The following is a 16,370-nucleotide window of genomic DNA, read 5'->3' as shown; positions in this document are numbered from 1 at the left end:
GGGGCTTTCCTGTATATGTTAGGGTATTTATAAGCCTCACCCCTGGCCTCTGCCCACTAGATGCCGGTATCTTCTGATTAACTGAGTTTTTGTTTTTTTGGCCAACTAAATCTCACATTGTTTCAAAACTGGAATGGTGAAAGTGAAAGCATACCTACCTGAGCATTGTGAAGATGTATCGTGGACTAGCGGAATCCTTGCCACCATGTAGCCTGGTACCAAACTGACCAATGGGCTGCAAGAGGTTCAGATTATTGCTACCCACAAAATTCTGAGCCAAATTGATAATGGTCATCATTAATGACATCTGTGGGGAAAAAAGATTCATTAAGTTGAGGCTTTTACTAATACAAATACATTATTATGACTTAATCTCATTATAATCCTGTAACATTTTGTGAGGTTTAGTTGTTTAGTGACTTTCCTCAGATTAATAGATGGCAGAAGTAGTACTTGAACCTACAACTTCTGGCTCTAAGTTTAGGGCTGCCATCCAACAATTTCTTTTTTTTTTTTTTGAGGCGGAGTCTTGCTCTGTCGCCCAGGCTGGAGTGCAGTGGCACTATCTCGGCTCACTGCAAGCTCCGCCTCCTGGGTTCACGCCATTCTCCTGCCTCAGCCTCCTGAGTAGCTGGGACTACAGGCACCCGCCACCACGCCCGGCTAATTTTTTTGTATTTTTAGTAGAGATGGGGTTTCACCGTGTTAGCCAGGATGGTCTCGATCTCCTGACCTCGTGATCCACCCATCTCGGCCTCCCAAAGTGCTGGGATTACAGGCTTGAGCCACCGCGCCCGGCCCATCCAACAATTTCTACTAAGTCCCACTCAACTTTGAAGATTCCTCAGCAAAACGAAATACTTCCTCCTTTGTGTTACAATGCTGTGCTCATTTCTATTCTAGCATGTATCACTTTATTCTATAGCTGTGTGTGTATTGGCCTTCTGGCTAAATTGTTATATCTTGGGGATAAGGAACACATTTTATTTTTATTTATCTTTGTATACCTGGTACATGGTAGGCATTCAACAAATGCAACAAATGTTCGTTGGGTGAAAATTTATTGTATCCCTACTATATTTTGACTGAAAGCAACAAGACAACCATTATATTTAAAATTCTAGAAACCTGTAGGCAGTCTAGTGCTTTAAAACTGTTTTACCTAATCAATGCAAAAAGCAATCACAAAACATTGGTGTAAAGTCAAACAATTCAGACACATATAAAAAGTGAAAGTTGCCCTTTCCAATTCCCAGGGGTAACTAAAGTGAACAATTTGGAACATATCCTCGTAGACCTTTTTAGTTATTGTTCTGCCTCTTCTTCTCCTCACCTGACAATAGACCGTGAATATTCCTCAGTGTCAGTGTACACAGTTTTACTGAAGCTATAGCAGATTCTATGCATACATGTGCCACAATTTATTATAACAATTTTCAAATCAGTGGAGGTCTAAATTTTGACATCACAAAGTTATAATAAACATACTAAGTATCTTTTAATGTAGACCTTTGCAGACTTATGAGTATCCCTGCAGGAATACTACTTTCAGAAATCAAAGAGCAAGCAGTTTTATTGTTTGACAGATTTTACCAACTTGTTCTTTACTATGAATATATGAGCTTATACTTTCACCAAATCTATTTTGAGAATGACTCTGCAGGGATTTCTGACATAATGCTTTCTGGAAACATGGATTGTATATTTACCTCACCATGATGATAAGAAGACATTTCAGCCACTGATCCAGCTAACTGGGCAACCTTTACCTCTCGCTTGTCATTCCGTTTGAAGCAAGTAAACAAAACCTTTCTCTGACCTGGTTTCAAACCTTTAAAATGAAATAAGAGCAAAAACATAAGTATCCTCAATTTAACCATTTTTGGAATTTGATTTCCATCTTACAATGAAAACAGACAAATTGGAACTCACCATCCACCATAGAAGGGATAGATCTCTCGTTATCAGAATTTGAGAACAAGATAAGTTCCTTGTTGATGAAGTCATTATATGTCAGATATGTGGTAGTTTGTCCATACAAGTAATCCTGAAGGACCAAATAGTATTACATGAGACTACCAGTCTTAACAATGCTCAACACAAAAATCAAACAGAAACCTTTCAGAACTAAGAATTATTTCTGTAATTCTTAAGTCTTAAAGAAATATTGAATAATACATAAATATTTTATGTTTTCAAGATAAAGCAAATTTAACTGCTGCACAATTCTATCATATCAAATTTTTTACTAAAATAACTATTCAGAGTAAGTTTAATTTGCTATAGTATCAATACGAAAAGGTCAGTCTAACAGTCCATTCTGTGGGATATATTTAATACTTTTACCTCAGGAAGTCCAAGTAACTTTCGTTGTCTTCTATCCTCCATGAAATTAGTTAACCATTCCTTTCGATCATCTATCTGTTTTTTGCTAAAGGCCTATAAATTAAAGGATGAAAAAGATGTCAGTGATACTAATAGGCTCCAAAATATCCTTCTACAAAGAAGGAACAAACAGAAAAACAACAAAAATCCTGTTTTCCTTTTTTTTTTTTGAGACAGAGTTACTGCTATCTTGCCCAGGCTGGAGTGCAGTGGTGTCATCTTGGCTCACTGCAACCTCCGCCACCTAGGTTCAAGCGATTCTCCTGCCTCAGCCTCACCAGCCCCTGGGATTACAGTTGCCCGCCACCACGCCCAGCTAATTTTTGTATTTTTTTGAAACAGAGTTTCACTCTTGTTGCCCAGGCTGGAATGCAATGGTGCGATTTCGGCTCACCACAATCTCCACCTCCCGGGTTCAAGTGATTCTCCTGCCTCAGCCTCCCGTGTAGCTGGAGTACAGGCGCGCCCCACCACGCCTGGATAATTTTTTTGTATTTTTAGTAGAGACGGGGTTTCTCCATGTTGGTCAGGCTGGTCTCGAACTCCCAAGCTCAGGTGATCCACCCGCCTCGGCCTCCCAAAGTGCTAGGATTATAGGCGTGAGCCACTGCGCCCAACCTTTCTTTTCTTTTTTTTTTTTTTTTTGAGACGTAGTCTTGCTCTGTCGCCCAGGCTGGGGTGCAGTGAGTGGCGCAATCTTGGCTCACTACAAGCTCCGCCTCCCGGGTTTGCGCCATTCTCCTGCCTTAGCCTCCAGAGTAGCTGGGACTACAGGTGCCCGCCACCACGCCTGGCCAATGTTTTTTTTTTTGCTTTGTTTTGTTTTTTCTTTTGTATTTTTAGTAGAGACAGGGTTTCACCGTGTTAGCCTGGATGGTCTCAATCTCCTGACGTTGTGATCCACCCACCTTAACCTTCCAAAGTGCTGGGATTACAGGCGTGAGCCACTGTGCCCGACCTTTCTTCTTTTACTTTTTTTTTGAGGTGGTCTCACTCTGGTGTCCAGGCTGGAGAGCAGTGGCCTGATCTCAGCTCACTGCAACCTCTGCCTCCTGGGTTCAAGTGATTCTCCTGCCTTAGCTTCCCGAGTAGCTGGGACTACAGGCGCCCGCCACCACGCCTGGCTAATTTTTTTTTATTTTTAGTAGAGACGGGGTTTCACTGTGTTAGCCAGGATGGTCTCGATCTCCTGACGTTGTGATCCACCCACCATAGCCTTCCAAAGTGTTGGGATTACAGGCGTGAGCCACTGTGCCTGGCCTTTTTCTTTTTTTTGAGATGGAGTCTCACTCTGTTGCCCAGGCTGGAGAGCAGTGGCCTGATCTCGGTTCACTGCAACCTCTGCCTCCCGGGTTCAAGTGATTCTCCTGCCTCAGCTTCCCGAGTAGCTGGGACTACAGGCACCCGCCACCATGCCTGGCTAATTTTTTGTATTTTTAGTAGAGACGGGATTTCACCATGTTAGCCAGGATGGTTTAGATCTCCTGACCTCGTGATCTGCCCACCTCGGCCTCCCAAAGTGCTGGGATTATAGGCGTGAGCCACCATGCCTGACCGAGACAGAGTCTTATACAAAAATGTAAATGTTTCAATTGACTAAAGTAATGATTTCTAAAATTAGAATGTATATATAAAATACAACTCAAACGTACCAGGCTGATAGCAGCATCATCTTCAGGACCAGAATATTTGAACTGGATACGATGTCTTTTCATATCTGCAAAATATTCTTTAGCTTCCTTTGATGTGCTGGTACCCAAACCTATAAAAGCAAGAATACCAAGTTCCCTCATATAGTCTTGTACAGGGTGTATAATAAAATGAGAAGTTCTACATGGGTTTCATTACAAACCTTTGTAATATTTGACTTTCCATTTTTTATGATTTGGAGTAGAACTCTTCCATTCTTCAAATTCAGGAAGGCTATAAAATGACATTTCTTGCTTGTTTTTGGATACCTGTGATAAAAAACAATGACTGTGGCTTTGCACACTGTGGGGTCCCCTGTATACCTCTGCATGTGACTGGGCTTATATGTATATCCAGGTTTGAGGAGTAGGGCCTTAAAATATCCATGATGGTATCTTAGAAATTAGTGTACCTTCACAATGGGAGTGATAAATTCCTCCAGGAAACGATGTCGCAGAAGAGAGGGCCAGTTGTGATGGATAAAATTAATCAGCAAGCCTTTGATGTGGGAACCATCTTGGTCCTAGAAATATTTGAAAGCCAAAGTTCAAAAGAATTGTTAGGCTGGGCCTGGTAGCTCACACCTGTAATCCCAGCACTTTGGGAGGCTGAGGCAGGCGGATCACCTGAGGTCAGGCGTTTGAGACCAGCCTGGCCAACATAGTGAAACCCTGTCTCTACTAAAAATACAAAAATTAGTTGGGTGTGGTGGCATCCACCTGCAGTCCCAGTTACTCAGGAGGCTGAGGCAGGAGAATCGTTTGAACCCATGAGGCAGAGGTTGCAGTGAGCCAAGATTGTGCCATTGCACTCCAGCCCGGGCGACAAGGGCGAAAGTCCATCTCAAACAAACAAACAAAGAATTGTTTAGAAATAATAATAATAAAAAAATTGTGATTGACCTACTGGCAATTTGTCAAATTTTCTATGGGAATCAAAAAAGGTCTGTTCAAATCCTGGCTCACTTAACCTGTATTTGTAACATACATATGATATAAGCTTATCTGATTAGATGTTGATTAGAGGTAATGAATAAAGCTCCTATTTAAATAATTTATTTTCATGGCAAAAAAACCACAATGCAATTAAATTAAGACATGCTTAATTTAGTTGAACAATCTAAAAATTTAATAACAAATCTGACCTGATCTGTCATAATCATTATCTTCCCATAACGAAGAGTCTTCAGTGAATCTTCATCTTCATAGTTTTTCTTGTACTGAAGACCCACAATTTTGATGATATTGTTAATCTCAGCATTTTCCATGATCTGAAATGGACATATACCAAAAAAAAGTGTCTTGTTTATAAATTTGAAAAGAACAAAGAAATGTGTCAGTATATGTTGCTTGAATTTTCTTGAGCTCCAGTATTTTGAGCTATTAGCTTATAACTTACTACATCAGAAAGGTCTGTTAAAATAGGCTATGGTGTACCTAATTTCTCAAAATAATCACAAACTGTCTAAAATATATTTTAAAATGCCTAATGAGGGAATTAAATATAAGCATGAAGTCTTGTATTATAAACTAGATTTAGATTCCAGAGATAGTTTTATATTCTACCTGCTTATGAGAAGCTTCTCGAACATTGAGCATTTTTCCTCTCAGAGGGAAAACCCCGTATTTGTCTCTCCCAACCACACCAAGGCCTGAAACAGCCAAAGTTTTGGCTGAGTCTCCCTCAGTCAGGATAAGTGTACAATCAGCGGAATTTCGGCCCCCTAAAATAAAAATACACAAATTAATATTAGCTCATTCAGTTCAACCTCAAATATACTAACTTGGATATGCTGTTTATAGCCTTGTGATAAAACACAAATAATTTATTATATATCAAGTAAAATTATTTGTTAGGTAATAGATCATGATGTAAACATTCTTGTTTTATACTCCAAAATAATCACCTCAATATTATTTATAACATGGAAATGATCTAAATGTTCCACAATAGGAAACAGGCTGATTTTTAACAAGTTATTCTGTTGAATATAGTTATTCTGTCAAGGGAAAAATAAATATCCATGGTATGCCATTAATGAATAAAATAACAACTATAAGACTTAAAGTTTGGAAATATTATTAAATATGTACCTGCATCATTGGCATCATCAAGTTTGGGAATTCCCTTGATTCTGTTATGTTTTACAGCTGAACACTTCTTGTTTAACTGGACTTGGGCCTTAAATTTCACCCAGTTTAGTATGCTTTCTACAATACCACAGCCAATTGCCTGAAAATGAGAAGATTCATATTAGAGAAGAAGGGATCTTTCAGAAACCTAGAATACAAATGAGCCTCAATAAAAACGATTCAAAAATTAAAAAGATGTAGAACAATAATTTCTGGATAGAGGATGGTACATCTTTCCATGTCAGGTTATCACTGCTGAGGGAGCTGCTCCTTTTGGTTCATTCGTTCAATAAATATTTACTATGTACATATATTGTGCTAGCACTGAGCTACTTGTTGGAGATATAGTGGTTAAAACAAATTAGGCCAGGCGCGGTGGGTCACGCCTATAATCCCAGCACTTTAGGAGTCCGAGGTGGGTGGAACACCTGAGGCCAGGAGTTTGAGACCAGCCTGGCCAACATGGCCAAACCCCATCTCTACTAAAAATACAAAAATTAGCCGGCATGGTGGTGGGCACCTGTAATTCCAGCTACTCGGGAGGCTGAGGCAGGATAATCGCTAGAACCCGGGAGGCAGAGGTTGCGAGTCAAGATCGCACCATTGCACTCCAGCTTGGGTGACAAAAGTGAAACTCCATCTCAAAAAAAAAAAAAAAAAAAAATTAGCCACGTGGGGTGGTAGTGAAACGGCTGTAATCCCAGCTGTTTTGGAGGCTGAGGCAGGAGAATTGCTTGAATCTGGGAGGCGGGTGTTGCAGTGAGCTGAGATCAAGCCACAGCACTCCAGCCTGGGAAACAGTGAGAAGCTGTCTCAAAAACAAATTATAAATAAATAAATAAATAAATAAATAAAATTAGACACAAACAAAACAAACTGAGACACTTGTCCTCATGAAGTTTAAGACACAACACAGAAGACAGACATAGGTGGGTGCGGTGGCTCATGCCTGTAATCACAGCACTTTAGGAGGCTGAGGATGGTGGATCAAGTGAGGCCGGGAGTTCAAGATCAGCCTGGCCAACATGGTGAAACTCCATCTCTAACTAAAAATACAAAAATTAGCTGGGCGTGGTGGTACATGTCTGTAATCCCAGCTACTCAGGAGGCAAGGAGAATCGCTTAAACCTGGGAGGCAGAGATTCCAGTGATCCGGGATCATGTCACTGCACAGCAGTCTGGGCAACAGAGAAAGACTGTCTCAAAAAAGACCGGGCATGGTGGCTCACAACTGTAATCCCAACACTTTGGAAGTCCGAGACGGGCGGATCATTTGAGGTCAGGAGTTTGAGACCAGCCTGACAAACATGGTGAAACCCTGTCTCTACTAAAAATACAACAACAAAAAAATTAGCCACGCCTGTAATCTCAGCTACTCAGGAGGCTGAGGCAAGAGAATCACTGAAACCCAGGAGGCCACTGCATTCCAGCCTGGGTGACAGAACGAGACTCCAAAGTCTTGCTAAAAAAAGACAGAAATAAAATAAGTTACAGTGTTATAAGTGTTATGGATAAGCAAAAAGTTTGCTAATAAGGTATGTTCGATATTATATTGGAACCAACTTGGGTAGTGGGAAGGGTAGAAAGTAAAAGCTTTCCTGAGGAAAGGACAAGACCTAAAGTAGCCCGGTGAAAAGGATGTATTTCAGACAGAGGGATTAGCATGTGCACAAACTCTGAGGAGGGGAAGAGCACTGTACTTTTCAGTAATTTAAAAGCAACAGGACCATACAGGAAAAACTGGCACTGAGATGAGTTGGAGAAGTAGGTGTAATTAGATTACAGCCGATCTTTCTTGTTGGCCAAATTATGGAATTTGGACTTTCCTTGAGTGGAAGTCATTGAAAGATTTCAAATGAGAGTGAAGACAAAAATGTGTGCTTTAACACAAAAAGGTCACTCAAAAGCATTGCAAGGAAAGGACTTGACCAGTATGAAGGTTAAGAACCTACTGTAGCAAACCAAAAAAGAGATAACGGTGAGAAGCTACTGCGACATCCAAGAGATGATTCTTATTGACTGGATTAGAGAGGAGGGGAAATAAAGAGAAGGCTCCCAGCTTTGTTTATACAACCTAGAGGTTGGTTGGGGCTTTTTACAAAGATAGGAAGTTGTTTTTTTGTTGGAGCGTGGGGAGCTGCTTGTATGGGCAAATCAGTGAGTATGGAGGTAAAGAATTCAATTTTAGATGTGGATGATTGAGAGCAAGTCTTAGGCATTTAAGTGAGGGTGTTTGTTGAACAGCTAGATTAATTCAAAAGTGATCTAAGCTTAATGGTGATATGTCATTGGGAAATACTGAAATATAGATGGTAATTAAGTCCTTGGTAAAATCAGTTAAAGAAAAGCCCTTTTTTACTTCCTTTTCAGATTGGGAAGACTTGGAGAAGTGCACTGTGGGAAGAATCATTGTTTCTGCAGAGCTGAGAAGTGCAATGGAAAATAAAGTCAGGTGTTTCTATTTTTATTTCCCTCTAAGTACTTACAGCTTTGATAAATTTTTCACTTAATTGGCATGTTGATCCAAAGCTCTTTGGTTGTAAAGTCATGTTTTCTTTTGTCTGAGAGTCAAAGGTTGGGTTTTCAATTAAGGCATTTACAAATATCCACATGTGATTTTTCACCTGCAATAAAAGTTGATAATAAGTCACTAAAAATGTGCTCATGCTTTATTTATAGCCTTTCTCTTCTTCCTTGACTTTAGAAAAAGAAAACTGCCAAAAGCACATACCTGATGTGCTTTTACTGCAACACCACCCTTGTTCTTCTTCTTCACAACATCAACAAGTTTAGTCACAATCTGATCAGCTACATAATCAACATGTCTGCCACCCTAATAAAGAAAAACACCAAACCATAAAACTCAGTATCCTCAAAATTATAATCATCAAACATTAAAAAAAACTAATTTAACCTTCTTTATACTAGCTAGCCAAATATTCAAGTCTACTTCATATATGAAAAACAATAAGAACACATATATGTAAAGCTAAAACATGATTAATAATTTAAGAATAAAATTACCTTGGAAGTAGCAATGCTGTTGACAAAGCTAATTTGCTGAAAGCCTTTTTCACTCATGGTTAAACACACTTCCCACCTGTGGTTCACTTGTTCATGTATTACTTTCAATGGGTTACCAGTTTCATCCAACTTGTCTTTCAAATACATGTCCACATAACTACGAAATCCTTTTACCTGTACAAGAATTAAAGGTAATAGTATTAAGAAAGTTATTAAAAAATAGTTTCAATGATAGACTATGAGGACTTTCCAAAACCAATGCAATGATATTCACTGATAGGCATAAAAGAATGGTCATTAAAGGACACAGGCCGAGGTGGGTGGCTCACTTGAGCCCAGGAGTTCAAGACCAGCCTGGGCAACATAGTGAGATCCCCATCTCTATTAAAAAAAAAAAAAAAAAAAAAAATTAGCTGGGCATGGTGTTGCTGCCTGTATTTCCAGCTACTCCAGAAGCTGAGGTGGGATGATTGCTTGAGCCTGGGAGGGCCAGGCTGTAGTAAGCCGTGATTGCATCACTGTGCTCCAGCCTGGGTGACAGTATGAGAGGATATCAAGAAAAGAAAAAAAAAGTAAAATTAAAAAAAGGACATGAAATATGTATTTTAGGTGTTTCTTTGAGAAAGAAATTCCTTCAATACATTTAAAATGAGCTGATTAAAAAATGTGGCATACCATTCTCTTTTCAAGAACATATGTGAGAAGTGGTAAGAAAATACATATGGTGGGGCCGGGTGCTGTGGCTCATGCCTGTAATCCCAGCACTTTGGGAGGTCAAGACAGGTGGATCATGAGGTCAGGTGTTCGAGACCAGACTGGCCAACATAGTGAAACCCCGTTTCTACTAAAAACATAAAAAATTAGCCAGGTGTGGTGGCGCGTGTGTTATCCCAGCTACTCGGGAGCCTGAGGCAGGAGAATCGCTTGAACCTGGGAGGCAGTTCGTGCCACTGCACTCCAGCCTGGGCAACAGTGTGAGACTCTGTCTCAAAAAAAAAAAACATATGCGAGGGGAAAAAAATCAATTTTGCATTTGACAATGATTACAAAATCCCTTATTATCGTTAACATCCAGGAAAATACTCACTGGCAGTTTATTTCCATTAAGAAAGACTTTGACATCTTTGGTGGATCCAGCAATATCATATGCTCTTCTGACCATTAGTGCAACAATATCTTTGTCCAGGCTTTGCATTTTAAACTTAGACAAATCAGGCTGAAAGGTGATACATGTATAATCTTCTCCACTGAAGGGCTTGAGTTCCATCTCACCAGCTCTCCCCATATTATCCATCCATGTCTATGGAAGTAAAGAATAGGAAAGATGAAAAATTCAAGTCATCTCACAAACTAGAAGTAAATAACATAAATTTATGCATCCTAATAACCTAATATATGCTTATGAATAATTTTCCATACTTCAATAGCTTATAAATTATGTTAAATTAAACCGACCATTAATGCCATTATAAATGGCTATACTACTACCATTTATCATTAAGGTACAAGACACTTTTTTACTTGCCTGTTTGAACATTTTCTTGTATTCTCTACTGGCTGTTTCCACAGTAAATTTGGTACTGAATATGTTACACAATTTGGCTCCATAGCCATTTCGACCACCTGGGCAAACAAATATGAAACACTATTTTATTGTTATTATCTCATTGACAGCTTTATTTCTTAATCACTGGGAGAGCTATTCAATTATAGAGATTTATTTCCATATTTTTAACCCTCATGCCACAGACAGTCATTTAAAATACATATATTTTTAGTAACAAATATGTTATTTCCCCTCAATACTCTACCTGTCACTTTCTTTTCATCATCATCATAGTTACTAGAAGTTAGGAGCTGTCCAAATATGAGAGCTGGGACATACATCTTTTCAACTTTGTGTTCAACAACAGGAATACCTTTTCCATTATTCCATATACTAATTAAATTGTTTTCCCTAAGAAAACAAGATTGAGAATTGTATTGTACAACACATTAAACGAATGCTTACCATTTAAAAATATTTAAATACTATTATTTCTAAAATATGTATATTCAGGCTGGGCGTGGTGGCCTACGCCTGTAATCCCAGCACTTTGGGAGGCTGAGGTGGGCGGATCACTTGAGGCCAGTTCTGGCCAACATGTTGAAACCGTCTCTACTAAAAATAAAAAAATTAGCCAGGCGTGGTAGCGCACGCCTGTGATTCCAGCTACTTGGGAGGCTGAGGCAGGAGAATTGCTCCAAGTGTTGGGATTATAGATGTAAGCCACCACGCCTGTCCCTCAATTTTTTTTACTCTTTTCATATATACGTTCTGAAATTCAGCAGGAACAACATTTCCCACCATGCTCAGTTCCTGACATTCCTGAAATAGGAGTCAAGAGGAAAAAAAAAACTTTTCCAACACCTGAATAGACATTGATAATGTTGAAAAAATATAAAATTTTTAAATGTTAGAATAAACAAAGGGAAATGATTTATGCCCAATGGAAAGAAAAGAACAATCTGGAAACATTATTATACACCACTCCCACTCCTTTTTTGAGACAGCATCTTGCTCTGTCACCCAGGTTGGAGTGCAATGGCAGGATCACAGCTCACTGAAGCCTTGACCTCTTGGGCTCAAGCAATCCTCCCACTTCAGCCTCCCGAATAGCTGGGACTACAGGCGTGCATCACTACATCTGGCTAATTTTTAAATTTTTTGTAGAGATGAGGTTCTCACTGTGTTGCCCAGGCTGGTCTCAAACTACTCCTGGGCTCAACTGATTCTCCCACTTTGGCCTCCCAAAGTGCTGGGATTACAGGAGTGAGCCACCATGCCTATTATACCCCTTTTAAGAGGATCATCTATACATCTCTTGTTCCCACCCAACAAAGTACATTGCAAAACAAACATAAAAGGGAAAACAGGCTGGGTGTGGTGGCTCATGCCTATAATCCCAGCAATCCCAGCACTTTGGGAGGCTGAGGTGGGCAGATCACCTGAGGTCAGGAGCTGGAGACCAGCCTGACCAACTTTTGTTCAATTCAACAAGTGACTCCTGAGCAGCTATGGTATGCTGTAGAATAATGAGAGGGAACCCTAGAAAGATATGGTACTGTCTGTGCTTAAGAACTCATTTGCTGCTGGGCGCGGTAGCTTACGCCTGTAATCCCAGCACTTTGGGAGGCCGAGGAGGGCGGATCACGAGGTCAGGAGATCGAGACCACCCTGGCTAACACTGTGAAACCCCATCTCTACTAAAAATACAAAAAAATTAGCCAGGCATGTTGGCGGGCGCCTGTAGTCCCAGCTACTCGGGAGGCTGAGGCAGGAGAATGGCGTGAACCCGGGAGGGGGAGCTTGCAGTGAGCCGAGATCACGCCACCGCACTCCAGCCTGGGCGACAGAGCAGACTCCGTCTCAAAAAAAAAAAAAGAAGAAAAAAAAGAACCCATTTGTTGGCCGGGCGTGGTGGCTCATGCCTGTAATCCCAGCACTTTGGGAGGCCGAGGCGGGCAGATCATGACATCAGTAGTTCCAGTCCAGTCTGGCCAACATAGTGAAATACCGTTTCTATCAAAAAAATAAAAAATTAGCCGGGCGTGGTGGTGTGCACCTGTAATCCCAGCTACTCTGGAGGCTGAGGCAGGAGAATTGCTTGAACCCGGAAGGCGGGTTCAGCCTTGGGCAACAAGAGCAAAACTCCGTCTCAAAAAAAAAAAAAAGGAAAAACAATATCAATCATAAACCGCCTCGCTCTCAAATAAAATGCTGAAAACTTACTTGGACTTATTTCGGTTAATTTTTGGATGGTAATACATTTTAGTTAATAACTAGATATGCGTTATGGTTCTTGTTCTACATAGTATTTATTATCTATAAAAAAACTAATTAAAACTAGCTCAACATTTTTTAAAGACTATGATATTGAGTTCTTAGGAAAATCCAGGTATACTTTGTCCTAATTAATCAGACTGACAAAAAAGTGAAATAAGCACCCTGATCACCCACAAAGGGACACCCCGTATTTATAAGCAGAAATGTTAGATCAAATTATTCTCTACCACCACCTACTGGTTTACTGTTTGAATAGCGTCATGAGAAAAAGTTAAAACTCTGGATGCCAGAATACTTAAGGCCATTACTGAAGGTGCGTGCTAAATATTTAGGGATTAAGTGTCATAAGGCCTGTAATTTATTTTGAAATGATCCATAGCAAATAGGCTGGGTGCCATGGCACACACCCATAATGCCAACACTGGAGGATTGCTTCAGGCCAGGAGTTCGAAGACCAGCCCAGGCACTTCCTCAAAAAAAAAAAAAAAAAAAAAAAAAAAAAGAACTAATTAAAAAAAAGATGGAGAAAATATGGAAAAACGTTGGCAACTGTTGGATCTAGGTGGTGGGTATCCACAGGTTTTTCATTTTAGCATTCTGCTTTGGTGTACTTTTGTGAACTTCTGTTTAAGAAAAACCAACTTCACCAGTAATCAAAATATATGCAACTAACAATAGCAATGAGCTACATAACAAACAAAAACTAAGCAAAAGACGTACGGATCAATTGTGACTCTAATACAAGACATTTTTGGGTCCCTTTGTTTGTTGTCCGCAGCATTAACTGAAAGAAAATAAAATATACATTTGTAAGAAATTAGTGTTTTAAAAAAAATTCTGTAACTCTAAGTAAGATATAGAAAAAAAAGTGCCCAAATAGCACAGGCGTGGCATTAATAAGGTGTTAATTTAGGAATTTTTGTTCATAGTACTGTTTCCAGGAGAAAGCTCAACCTCTTGGGCTCCAGGAAACCACCTCACCTTTGTCAACTAATTGAAATGACAGGAGCCCTGGCTACAGCAGGTTTGCTAGAAATGATACTTTTTTTTGCTTTTATCTTTTTTTATTTTTATTTGGAATGATACTTCTTATGAAAGATTTGACCTTATGAAAGCAGATCTTTATGTTAAAGGATTTACTCACCTAGAATCTCATCAAAGATTTTGTACAAACCAGGAACAAAAGTGACTTCCCTATAGTTAATGCCAACATCTTCATCGTAAACCCACATTTGCTAGAAATAAGGCAAAGAAATACTGTTATTTTTACTCTATATTCATTGTTCTGTTATCACGATTACCGTAAAGTCTTCGTATTAAATATTACCATATTTAGGTCAGTTCCAGTGACACTCAGTACCCAAGAGGTACAGAAAGAAGAGTATCCATTTCAGCTACTAGGTAACTGCCTTTGATGAGCTTGATTTTACCTGGGTTACTAATTCCACAGAACCAATGTAGGTGTCTGGCCGGAGCAAAATATGTTCCAACTGTGTTTTCTTTTGATAGATTCTTTCAATAGACGGTCTTTTCTTAGCATCTTCATTTTTCTTTATTTTGTTGACTTGCATATTTTCATTTACAGGCTAGCAATTAAAAAAAGAGAGAGAGAAGAAAGGGGATTTTTAATCATAAGTTTACCCCAAACTAGGAACAAAATGCCTACCATAGTGGGACGTCAACACACATTGCAATCTGTTAGTAGGTAGTGGTGGGGTTGTGCACAAAGAGGACAATTTAAATTCGCTGCGGCCAGGTCCTCAGGTGTCAGGTTAAACAGACACATATTATCTCACCAAGTGGGTCTGTCTGGAAACCTCTTTTCTTGAGCAACGTGGTAGATGTCATCAATAAAATGCACCCACTTCCTTCAGTTCCTGCACACATTATTTACCGAGTGCCTATTTATTATAAACCACGGTGTCCCGAGCACACGACAGATTCTAGGTCGGCAGCAGCAGTTGGGGCGGCTATCAGTTCAATCCCTTGGCCACATGAGCGTTGCGAACTCAGGAAGGGGGCGCTTTTGGAAGCTGGCCGGCTGCTCCAGGGGAACACTGTGCCAGGCTCTGCCCTTTCCAAGATCGGGGACATTCAAGACCGTTTTCAAGCAGAGGGCAGGAGGGGAAAGCATCTGTCCGCGCGAGTCAATAACGTCGCACCCGGGCCGCTGTAACATGGATCTACTACGGGACCAACGGACGCCTGCCCCTAGAAACAGGGCAACAACGCACTACACCCGGGAAGCCGGATCATACTTCACTACTAGCACCAGAAGGGGCTTCCGCCTCTTCACCCCGGAACCGGGAGATGGAGAATATGGGCTCCCAAGCCTGTCGCCGGCCTGACCGCAGCCCCGGAGCTTCACTCGTCACGGGCGGCCAGAGAGATGCCCGGGCCGCGCTGAGGCTCCACCGCTAGTCCCTCCCGCGAGCCGTACCTGCAATGGTGACACTTCCATGGTGACGGTCGTGAAGGGGCTCGAGAACCCTGAAAGCGACTAAACAGGCAGGATCCACGAGACCACCCCGGACCAAGCCGCTTCTCCACAGACGCGCGTCGGTTAGGAGAGCTCCACTTGAATCTTCCTTTAGCCCGCCCGAAGCAGACGAGCCAATCCCTGACTCGCTCTCACCGTCTCCGTCCAGGAGAACCAATCGTAACTGGTCTTTCATATCCACCTATGAACGGCTGAGTTGGCCCGGGGTTTGTTTGAATAAACCAATCAGGTTAGGGAGGCGGGACTAGAGAGGCTTCAAAAGGCACAACTCGGCGTTGTAGCGGAGAGATTGACAGGGAATCTGGCCAATGACAAGGGCTCACTTGTTTTCCAGTGCGGAAAGCTTGAAAGAGATGGGCGTTGGAAGTGGGGAGGGGTTGCCTGAGGCAAAAGCGTGCAGGTGAAAAAAGCAAAGGATGTTTATTCTCAGGAACTGCCAATCTATTTAAGATCTCTGAAATCTAAAAACTATCCTCTGTTCTGACGTTGTTAGCGAGGGGAATGGGAGCCTTAGCTTCGTTTTCCTGGGGAAATCGAGTGCCGGCTTTCTGGACAGGCAGCCTGGTTGAAGCGAACGGATTCTGGCGTCTGCCTCAACCCCGCCCCCTTTCCCCTCGAATTTATTTTTCAAAGAAATAAAAGTAGGCTGTGTGCGGTGGCTGGCGTCTGTATTCGCAGCACATTGGGAGGCCGAGGTGGGAGGATCGCTGGAGCCTAGGAGTTAGAGACCAGCCTGGGCAACATAGCGAGACCCCGTCTCTACCCAAAAAGGAAAAAAAAAAAAAAAAAAAACGGGCGAGGCGGTGCACCTCTG

General features: G+C 41.0%; 1 protein-coding gene across 1 annotated transcript in view; it reads right to left on the bottom strand.

Moving 5' to 3' along the window:
* The window catches only part of TOP2A (DNA topoisomerase II alpha), a 30,534-nt gene extending 14,870 nt beyond the window's left edge, over positions 1-15,664 (bottom strand). Inside the window, exons 1-20 of the mRNA XM_008012789.3 lie at positions 15,497-15,664; positions 14,487-14,642; positions 14,201-14,291; positions 13,777-13,840; positions 11,042-11,187; positions 10,756-10,853; positions 10,318-10,530; positions 9,231-9,404; positions 8,938-9,039; positions 8,693-8,830; positions 6,168-6,306; positions 5,640-5,797; positions 5,219-5,344; positions 4,487-4,597; positions 4,238-4,343; positions 4,038-4,147; positions 2,347-2,439; positions 1,933-2,047; positions 1,710-1,831; positions 159-307 (exon numbers count right to left, since the gene is read on the bottom strand). Coding sequence (XP_008010980.1) covers positions 159-307; positions 1,710-1,831; positions 1,933-2,047; positions 2,347-2,439; positions 4,038-4,147; positions 4,238-4,343; positions 4,487-4,597; positions 5,219-5,344; positions 5,640-5,797; positions 6,168-6,306; positions 8,693-8,830; positions 8,938-9,039; positions 9,231-9,404; positions 10,318-10,530; positions 10,756-10,853; positions 11,042-11,187; positions 13,777-13,840; positions 14,201-14,291; positions 14,487-14,642; positions 15,497-15,517 — 2,432 coding nt within the window. The 5' untranslated portion in view covers positions 15,518-15,664. The remainder of the gene's footprint in view (positions 1-158; positions 308-1,709; positions 1,832-1,932; positions 2,048-2,346; positions 2,440-4,037; positions 4,148-4,237; positions 4,344-4,486; positions 4,598-5,218; positions 5,345-5,639; positions 5,798-6,167; positions 6,307-8,692; positions 8,831-8,937; positions 9,040-9,230; positions 9,405-10,317; positions 10,531-10,755; positions 10,854-11,041; positions 11,188-13,776; positions 13,841-14,200; positions 14,292-14,486; positions 14,643-15,496) is intronic.
* Positions 15,665-16,370: the final 706 nt, after the last annotated feature.

Source organism: Chlorocebus sabaeus, chromosome 16 (assembly GCF_047675955.1).
Source record: "Chlorocebus sabaeus isolate Y175 chromosome 16, mChlSab1.0.hap1, whole genome shotgun sequence".
NCBI lineage: Eukaryota > Metazoa > Chordata > Mammalia > Primates > Cercopithecidae > Chlorocebus > Chlorocebus sabaeus.
Note: the sequence above shows the minus strand (reverse complement) of the source record. Positions and strands in the feature narration are given on the sequence as shown.